General features: G+C 35.1%; 1 protein-coding gene across 1 annotated transcript; it reads right to left on the bottom strand.

The window, feature by feature from the left end:
* Positions 1-8,249: 8,249 nt before the first annotated feature.
* Positions 8,250-8,771, bottom strand: SERTM1 (serine rich and transmembrane domain containing 1). The gene has a single exon (XM_026708931.2). It carries the CDS (start codon positions 8,666-8,668, stop codon positions 8,345-8,347), a length of 324 nt encoding a protein of 107 aa, XP_026564716.1. The 5' UTR covers positions 8,669-8,771; the 3' UTR covers positions 8,250-8,344.
* Between the last annotated feature and the right edge of the window lie 2,020 nt (positions 8,772-10,791).

Raw genomic sequence — 10,791 nt, 5'->3', positions numbered from 1 at the left:
TGGCAGTAGGTAGGTATTACACCTCAATGTCCAAATGTTCTTTTTTTAAAAAAATCCAGGTTTTCAAGAGCTTTTAAATGTCATAAGTGAAGTCCGTGATCTATTTGGGAGGCATCAAACTGAGGCAGTTGTATTGTCTGAAACTGGAATAGCGGAATATCCAATTAAAACTTTTGATAACACAGTTTTGGTGCAAATATCTAAAATTTATGAATTGCTGTGCATATCGGAGTAGCTTTTGGATTATGCTAAATCTAATCTTTTTATGAACAATGAAAAGAATGTTGGTAAAGATATTTGCAATGACACTATAATGAAAAGTAGGATATTCTATAGCTAACAGTAATAAGAAATAAGTAACTTGCTTAAGATTCTAAGATGAGAGTACTAAATACAATGTTGTCTATGTTTATTGGAGATCTCAGAGAATATAAATTAGATTAATAAATAAAAATATTTTAAAGGGCTGGCTAAAAACTTGATAGTGTTATAAGTAGAAATTGTGTGAGGGGACATTTATTGATATGTTTTTCCCTACTTCAAGATCTAGACATTTGTCAAAATTTAATGTAGAAATGTTACTACTTATTTAACAATGTAGGCATCAAATTAGGTGTCATATAAATTTAATAAATTATTATTATTATTATTATTATTATTATTATTATTTATGCTTATTATGCAATATTCAACACAAATGACTCCCAGTAATTTACAAGATACCAAAGAGAAATAGAATAAAAACATAAAAGACAAATAAGAGCATAAACAGCCAGAAAGCAGTAAGTATACTGGTTGCTGTTCATTTCCCAAATACCTCCCTGGAATTAAAAGTTTTTTGGAAGACAAATGAGAGTGCCACTCTAATCTCAGGTGGGATGGTATTCTCAAAATAAAGGCTGCAACAGAAAAACTTAACCATTGCAAGCATTCATTCAGTGATAGTTCAAAGTTAAGAAGGTACTAAACAAGAGGAACTTAAATTGTGACCCACTGAGTATCTCCACAATCATATAATGAATTAGGGACTTGGCTATTGCTTGTAATTACGATGGCTGCAGCATTCACATAATTGTCATTTGTGACTTTCCCTGCCAGTCTCTAACAACCAACCAACAGAGAAGGCAGGATATTGCAAGTCAGTCCATTGCAGTTTTGCCCATACACCTACCAGCATTCCATAGTATCTGCCTGCGGCACCTGTGCATCCTCCATAGAAACTGCCCTCAATGCCCACCAATTCATAGCTCTCAGCTGTTTGTCTGGAATTCCTGCCTCATGCTATGGTCACTTGAGGTCCTCAGTTAATAAGTTGCACAGTCTTAAGGTTACATCAGTAACAGACTGCAAGAATTGCATCACTTAAGTGACCCAGTTACAGGATATTGCCTTGAACTCACTGTGTTGCAGTGTCTTGTACCCACTGAAGTAAAATTGCCATTGTCATGCCCTACACCCATTGAAGACAAGTTGCCTTTGTCATGCCTTGAATCAGCTAGTGTTGTGGTGCCTTTGTTGTGCCTTGAAGCCATCAAAGCCAAATTGTCTTCCCATTGCCTGGAGTATGGAGAGTTGTGGTTGCTTTTGTTGGGCTTGCAATCAGCAGTTGCTGATTGGTTGGAGTTCACTAATTCACCTTGCTGTCATCCTGACAGAAGTCCCTTGACTCCCCTTGCCGTAGCCCTACCTGGACTTCTTAATTCACCTTACTGCCATTGCCCTCAGGCCTTAGTCACGGAAGAGAGTGTGGCTTGTGTTGCACCCATTGCTTTTGTTAGTATTTTCTGAAGAGATCATCAAAACTGAGTCTAAAGATGGCACATGCAGAGTTGGGACTTGGGGAATGACTTGGAGGTGGCTGTGTGAAATAAACATACTTAACCCTGCTCATACTCTCTGTGTGTGTGTGTGTGTGCGTATGTGTGTGAACTGGGACAGGATATCAACATTTATTGCTTGCTAGTCACAATGAGCAGAGGAAAACATTTAGATACTTAGATTATAATCAAAATATTCAAAGGATGAACAGTTACTGTGAACAGAAAAGAACCCAAATAACCTAAGGTAGCAAAAAAAAGGTTAGAAAACAAAAAATTATTAGAAATGAAAACATCTAACACAATGGCAGGGCATTTTACTAGAAGTAGCAGCCAAATATGAAGCAGGCTCACAGATTTGAATCAATCGACCCTGCAACAGGGTATTGGGCAAATATAACTTAGTCCATATATGAGCTACACAACTCCATGCCACCCTACATGGTACCAAAGAATTAGCATTTTCTATATCTCTTTACTGCACTCTTCTAGTCCACATATACCCTAATATGATTTCAGAAAAAAAGACAAAAGTTGATTTTTATTAATTTACAAAGGTTTCTCAGGGTCCCATAGCTTTCCTAGGACTCTGAAAGATGCACAATCACAAATTATCTTTTTATAGTTCTATGTACATTGTGATTTTTTTTAATGAAATTCAAAAAGTTGTTAATAAATACTACTCAATCCAGCCATATGTATCACCAAATAAACATGAACAGCTTTGATAATGAAATTCAAGGAACACAGTAAAAATGATTTAGATTACAGGGGTTTTTTTTTACAAAAAAATTCCAATAACAAAGGACAACCAAGCAACCTTAAAATTGACAATGAAGATCTTGATGTGATAGATTCTGTTTTTTATGATTGACTATCCACAGTAAAGGAACTGACAACCAAGAATACACCAGAGATTAGCACTTGATAGAATAGCAATGAAAGTCATGGAAAATATATTGAGATGCCATGATGTGTCTATGCTTCAAAGATCAGAATCAATCAGAAAATGGTTTTTCCTGTGGTGCGCTATGAAAGCAAAATTTGGTTTTTGAAAGAAGATAGTACAGTATCGATGCTTTTAAACTATAGTGTTGTAGATAACTGCTGAGAATATGGATAGCCAAGACAACAAAAAATGAATTGCATCATTCCAGAATTCTTAGTCAAAATTCTCTCAAATGGCCAGACTCAAATTATTTTATTTTGGATACATTATTTTAAGATCCTATTCCCTTCTGAAGACCATAATCTGTAAAAGAGAAGAACCAGACCAGCAGGATGGTAAGTGTACTTAATCAGAACAGTGATGGGTCCATTATTGGCTGACCTCAAAGGTCTAATTAGAGAAAGATCCTCCCAAAAAAGTCTGTCTAAGGAGTTGCTAAAAGCCTAGTCTGGCTTTATAGTCCATAAGCAGTCAAACATAAAGAGAAGATTAGCCAGCACACCTGTGGCTAGAAATTCCAGTTATGATTATGTTCTGCTCAGGGATGTTTATTCTCACAATTATGTTTTGTGATTATGTCTTTATATGAAAGGAGTTCTGGAATGCAGCTGCCACCAGAAGAGGATGTTCTTATGAATATTTCAATGATTGCTGATCTATGGTGGTAGATCGTAACCATTCACTCTTAGCTTTTCTTTTAAGTACCTCAGTATGATATGATATGATTCTGCTGAGATTATTTGTAATATCATGGAAAATTAAATATTCATCTCACTCACAGATGATAGCCTCTGGTTTCATAGGCAAGGAAATGCTTCTAAGCCAGTGAAATACTTATCCCTCAGAGGACATGTTTTCTTCCAAAATCCTTTACTGGATAAAACATTTCATTATCAAAAGCAGTCTGTTTCACTGCCATTGAACATCCCAAGATTCTGAACTAATGTCACAGTTGAATCAAGTCAAATTAGTTTCAGATTGAACACAGGTTGATAAATAGACACTTAAAGGGTTAGCTAAGGTTTTGTTTTTGTTTTTATTCTAGCAATTCAGAGATAAATGGATATACTAAAGGTGGCATGTAGCAAGTTACCATCTAAATACGGGGAGAAAAGTAGAAATATTTGTTCCCAATTGAGTTTAGCTTCAGAGCTACATGGGAAAAGATACATATATATCTCTTCAATAAGTCTATACCAGAAGTTCCTATTTTAAATCATGAAAAACTGGGTACATGTGAATATTTTTTTTAAATGATTGCACCATATTCTCTGTTTAAACCATCTTTTATTTCTGCTTTACTTTGTTTTTAACTCAGGACTGCATTACATGCAGTTAAATAAAGTTCAGTGTTATCAGTTGAGCATGGGGAGGAATTGAGGTAAAGGCATTTTATAGCTCTGAAATAGTAGAAAATGTTCGTAGCTCAGACTGTGGATTTTGGCAGTGGTTTGGAGAACAAACTGCTGCCAACATTTTATAGGTATCAAATAATGTTTATTAAATTAAACAAAACAAGATTAATTTTAGATCTCTGTATGTGTATATGCATGCATGAACTCTTAGAATTGGCTAAGGAATAAACCTAATATTTTTTTTAAAAAAAGCTGTTGTTAATAGCTGAATTCTATGGCATTTCCTGATGCTTATGATGGAAGGAACTGGAGGACACTAGTGTCAGCATGATGTCGGACTGGGTTGTTGTTGAAGAGATAGAAGCATTCTTGGCCTTCTCAAGTTGAAGTAGAAATGTTGTGCTTATTGTCCCATGGTCTGTGTTAAATAAGATTCAACTGCCAACCTAGTCAGCATCTTTATATGAACTGAAGAAGAAGCACACTTTTATTATTTAGGCAACAAAATGTTTACACTATTCTAGGATTCCTTTCATGTATATCTAAAGCTCTCTTTTCTGTGTTGTTGGTGATAGTTTGATAGTATATTGATATTGTGGCAGTAAAATGAAGGGCAATACCTAGGAAAGCTATCTTGAGCTCTGGGAGGAAAATGAGATATAACTCAAGCAAATACATTAAGATGTCTTTTTAACGTTCCTATGTTAAATAATGAACTTCCATAGGGGTCCTTTATTGCCTCTTTTATAGTGTACATCTATTATTGGGATATAATGTTAGCAATAGCCTGACATAAGGCTGTCTTGAATAAGAATGTAATTAAATGCAAATAATATAAAAGGAAAAAGAAGTGGTTGACCAGCAGCAAAGTGGGCTCATTACAGTGGTGCTGGACGACCTCAAAGATCTGATCAGGGACAGATTGTCATGGAGAGAATCTGCAGGATCTAGAGGTCAGAATAATTGTTTTGATAGTGCTAGTGACATTTTTTTTTTAGATTTTCAAGAGAGCAACTGTTATTTCAGCTTCACTAAATATAAATGAGAAGCAATGCATGAGGGAAATCATGACATTTGTAAATAGAGACAAAAACATTTGTATCTACTGCACAGTAGATAGAATTTCTATGATAGAATTTCATTTACCATATGTTGCTTGCTCTGACAGGATTTGGGGGAGCTAACTAACCATGCAGCAGTTGGGGGAAAAATTACATGATTATAGAGTTTTGCAGAGAAGAAGCAGAGCATTCCCCTAGAGCAGCAGGAATATGAAAAGACTCCTTTTCATACTCCTGGTTCATACTTTCCAAAGAACTGCTGAGAGCTAGTTTGATATAGACACCAGGCTAGAAACCAAGAAATTGTGAATTCCAGTCCTGTCTTAAGTAAAACACTAGCTAGATCACTATCTTACACTTAGTGTTGTATCTTATGATTTATGATGATTGTGTTTTATTTTTATCATGATTTATCACATATGTACGCTGAGAGCTTATGCACTGGAGACAAATTCCTTGTGTGTCTAATCGCTCTTGGCCAATAAAGAATTCTATTCTATTAGTTCACTTTGGCCCTTTCAGTCTTATAGCTCTTAAAGGCAGTGGTAAACCACTTCTGAAAATTTTGCTAAGAAAGTTGTAGAGGCTAATCTAAGCATTCGTCAAGAGTCAACTCTGACTCAAAGGCACTGACACACAAAAAAACCCTTGCTATTATAGGAGTAGCTCCCAAAACACAGAAATAACAGTTTGTAATATAATGGTACCACTTACTCAGGGTAAGACACTTGTGAAGGGTATAAACTCAGGATTTATTTATGTATTTATTTGATTGTTATCATATACTAGAAAGGGCTTCAAAATATATAAGCCAGAGCAACAAAATTCTTTGGGCTGGCTCAGGCCAAACTGGCAGGCTAGGCCTTAGTACCGGCACTACCTTCTTCAAAGTGGAGGCATAGTTTCCAGTTCACTAGATCTGCTGCTTTACTTGTCATTATTGCCCGTTTGCCTGGTTTTTTTTCTTCTAATCTACGCAAAGAGTGTTTAAGAATAACAAGAAAGATGAGGTTTGTTGGACTTTGAGAAAGAAATTCCATTTCAAGGAATTCAAAGAAAAATCAGAGAGTTAGAAATTCAAACCAGTTAGAAATTCAAAGCAGTGCAAGAGAAAGGGCACATTGGGGACAGTGAAAGGGTATAAGCATAATTTCAAACTGTTCAATGAAAAGTGAAAATGACAGTTAAACAAGTGCAGCTGCACCGACAGTTCTCTAAGGAGTTAGTTAAGCGTAAAGGAACATTTTTTTAAGCAAAAGACAGAGAACCACATAACCAAGGTCAAGGCACAGAAAGTTAAATAAAGGGAAAGAAAAGAGTACAAAAACAATAACAATTAATATGTTTAATCTTGCCCAAATGACAGGATAGAACCACCAGACAGAGTATATACTAAAATTTAGGAATACCTGCCAACTAAGCAATAAAACTTTTCAGAACCAGAAAAAGGGTTTTTTTAAAACATTTGTTTTGAAAGCTATCAAATAGCATTTGATTCAGCATGCTGCCTTATACAGAGAATGGCAATAGTTGGCAGTAGTTGGCCTTCAAGGTATTGTATAATTTTAAATTAAAATTGGTTAAACCAGGTTAACCTATTTGCTTTGTCCCTCAGAAGTAGATATAGGCAATGTAAGTGGAAGGACAATTAACCTCAACTCAAAATTTGTTGGAAGTTGCATTTTTAAATTATACATCAAATATATTTATTTATCGGGGCCAGGCACCTACATGGGAGAAGGGGGGATTTTAAAAATGCAAGAGAATAGCCACAATCGTGTTATGAAAGCCCTGCCCCCTTTTAATGTACATTATGTATTTGGCACAGTCTACAGGTAGTTGACTTATGACCATTCATTTAGCAACTGTTTGAAGTTGCAGCAGCGTTGGAAAAAAAAAAAGACTTATGACCAATCTTCACACTTACAATTATTGTAGCATAGTGATCAGAATTTAGAAACTTGGCAATTAGCAAACATTTGACAGTTGCAGCATCCCAGGTTCGCTATTTGCACCCTTCCCAGCCAGCTTCCAAAAAGCAGAGTCAACTAGATACACTTAATGATTCATTTAAAACTGCAGTAATTCAACTAACAATTGTCAAAAAGGTCATAAAATCAAGTGTGACTCACTTAACAACTGCCTTGCATAGCAACAAATTCTGATCCCAATTGTGGTCATAAGTCAGGGACTACCTAACCTGACACAGTTATAGCCATCATGTTGACTTTTTTTAACGTCTCTTCCTGCAGAGACCACTGTAGGAAATACCAGTTTTACATTAGGTTAGCTTCCTTTCCCGTCTTTTTTCTTTCTTTCTTTAATGAAAATAAAATTAAATAGATCAGTGAGTGGTGATCATCATAGAACATATTCAAAAGGATATTATATTGGGAATGCATAATCTAGAAAGTATGTAATTCTACAAATCCAACAAATGCAGTAAGTCTGAAGTGATTAGTACATACATTAATTATAGTTGTTCCACTAAAATATAAATATCAGGCAGTGTAGGGAAAAATTACAGGAACATGATATTAACTAGATTATATATTAGCTTTCTTTCTTTGTTTCACATTTACAGGAAAAGTGTCCTGCTTGTATAGCAGAATGGTCTTGCCATGGAATACAATTAAACATCCTTGAGCTTTGAGATCGGTAAACAGAAGCAGGAAGCCAGATATTCCCACATACAGTTTAAATAGCTGTATCTCCTTTATAGCAGGTGGTAGCACCTTTAAAACTTGGATAATCTTGAAATCCTAAGTAGCATTTAACCTGGTTAGTACTTTGATGGGAGATCACCAAAGATCTCAGAATCATAAGCTGGGAAGTTGAAAAAAAATCTTGGAACAAGTCAAAGGCAAACAGTTTTTCTAATATTATTGAGAGAATAACATAGATATTTCCTTATAATCACTTAAGGAACATATTGACTTGAGAAAGAATGTACTTTTCATTAGCTTCAGAAGGGGCTGGGGAAAACACTACAAAATTCTCAAACTCTAAGAGGCAGAGCTCAGTGGGTGACATTAAGCAGAAAAGTTCAGAAACCATCTCTTCTCTAATAATTTAAATCTTGCATGCCTTAGTCTTCCAACCATGTTCAAGACCTGGACTGAGATGCTATTCCATGCACAATAGATTTCCTTAATTGGCTTCTCATGTTGAAAGGTTTGAAAAAGCTGATCTCTGGGAAGAAATGCTACAGACTTCTAAATTTGTAAAGGAGCTCCCAGCATCACTAGTGTATTCTGGATAGGAAGAGCTAGAGGAGATGATGTTTTTCAATCTCTGAAGTGCAATAATTAACAGCAAAAGAAGAAATGCCAAGAGGCTAAGGAAGATTGAAACATAAACATAGACGTTTGACATGCGATTGGAAGGTGAATCCATGGATGTTGAGAGAGACGTGGGGTACAGCTCCAAAAAAGTTCCATTTTCAATATTTGCTATTAATCCAGATGTGGAGTTGAGTTCTGACATTTTAAAAAAAATATTATTAATATGTGTGTTTAGTAACACAATGAAAAGACTTAGTAGTCAAAAATAATTTTCTGTAAAACCTGTGGCATCTTGAGCCATTTCAGTAATGATTGAATCCTTATAGCCGATTTTAACAGGATGTTATGTCCTGGTGCTGTAAAGAGATAAAAATTGAAGGAAACAATGAAGCAATAGCATTTAAATATTAATTTCTGTTGACATTTTCATTCAGTATTATTTTGAAATGATATATTGTTATTATTTAAAAAACAATTTCTATTTCATGTAGATTAAAATTAAAAAAGGCATGGATATTTTGAATACATATTTTACATTTACAACCATGGAAATAATTTAGTCGATAATAAAGATTGAGAATCTGATCTGTGTATACTGCTGTATATCTTGCAATTAAACACATGGAAAATTAATTTCTATAATGTTATTATTTAGCACTGATCTGGTAATTTTTTTGTTAAATATAAATATAGAACTACAAATCAATTAGCACATTTCTTTGAATTCTCTGACATATTTGAGGATTGCCTTTTTGATCAATCAAATGGTAATTCAATATGTAGGTTTGTGATTTGAAAGCTACATTATTTATTCTTGTTCCAAGAATAAATGAAAGCAAAGGTTTTGCTCTTCAAATCTTTGTCTACAACTCTCATCATCATATTAGAATGATAGAAATATCATCTCCTGGTTAAGAGAGATACTTAAAAGAAAAACAAATGCACATAGAAATGGACAGACCCACTGATCACAAAGACTAACAGGACCGTATCAAATTAATATCACTTAGAAAACACAAAAAATAGCTTTGAATGTGTTTTGCTTTGGTATTACCCCAAGCAAGAACTCATTTTTTTTCTTTCCAGAGTTGTTTTCATACAGATAATCTGCATGGAAATAGATGGCTGATCTATAAGCACTAAATGCAGTATAGAACTTTTTGCTTTTATGTAGAGGGTGTCTTAATCCTCTTAAGTGTAAACATTTTAATTTAAGCAAAGGTTTCATATGTAACTGGTCTCTTGATGTTGAAGATGGTGAAATGTTGGCTTTCTTTGTGGTCTTTTATAGTTAGGTTTGGGTTGGAGTTTTCATAATGCTTTTCACTGTGTTTTTAATTACACTTCTCTTTGGTTGTGTTTTTAATTACACTTCTTTTAAGTACTCTGTACTGGTTTTTAAAAAGCGTGTAATGCTTAGCAAGAAGTGACAATAATATGCCAAATTTTCATTGGGCTAATTTTCATTGAAACTATGCATTCAGAGAGACAATAAAACATTCACTTAAAACCCCTAATTGTTTTGTATGTTTTGGGACTTGAGGAAAGTATAGATTGTAATCTGCTGCTCTTATAGGATAATTTACAATTGGTCCTCTCTTAGCAATTGTTTGAACTTATGATGGTGAGTGGTACTTATGACCAGTCCTCATGCTTAATATCGGTTGCAGTGTCCCATTGTCATGTGATCATCATTTGTGACCCTCTTTGTCAGCTTCCTACAAGCAAAATCAGTAGGGAAGCTGGAAGAAAATATGGTAACTACATCATTGCTTAATGGCAGTATGGCATTTACTTAACAATGGCAAATAGGACTAAAATTTCTGTGACAAAGTGATGGAATCACATGGCATCATGCTTCATGAACCTGTAACTTAGTAACAGAAATTCCAGTCCTAATTGTGTCATTAATGAAGGACCACCTGTACTGCTCAGGGAAAAGAGAAAAGATACTGCAAAACAGAATAGAATAGTAGGATACAAAGTAGAGAAGCAGGGGTGGGATTCTACCAGTTAACACCTATTCGCTAGAACCTGTTAACATTCTAAGCAGTTCGGAGAACTGGTTGTTAGAAGAAATTACTGGCCTAATCCTGTAAGGAAGGCAGGAAGGAAACATTCTGGTGTTGCTTACAGAAACTGCTTCTCTGTTAACCCTTATTATGTTCTTGGCAGGACTAGACTGGACGTCTCTGGAGTTTTTTTCCCCTCCTTTGCTGGTACCTTGCTTGTGTGGAGTGACCATTCAAAGTTACAATGGCACTGAAAAAAGTGATTTATGACCCTTTTTCACACTTACGACTGTTGCAGCATCCCCACAGTCAT

The sequence above is a fragment of the Pseudonaja textilis genome, chromosome 7 (assembly GCF_049901715.1).
Source record: "Pseudonaja textilis isolate UNSWEBS1 chromosome 7, rPseTex1.2, whole genome shotgun sequence".
Lineage (NCBI taxonomy): Eukaryota > Metazoa > Chordata > Lepidosauria > Squamata > Elapidae > Pseudonaja > Pseudonaja textilis.
This window is presented reverse-complemented; position numbering and strand designations above follow the sequence as displayed.

What these genes read in the sequence shown, in the direction of transcription:
- SERTM1 (XM_026708931.2), bottom strand. Translation starts at nt 8,668, where the DNA reads ATGTCAGAACTCAACTCCACATCTGGATTAATAGCAAATATTGAAAAT.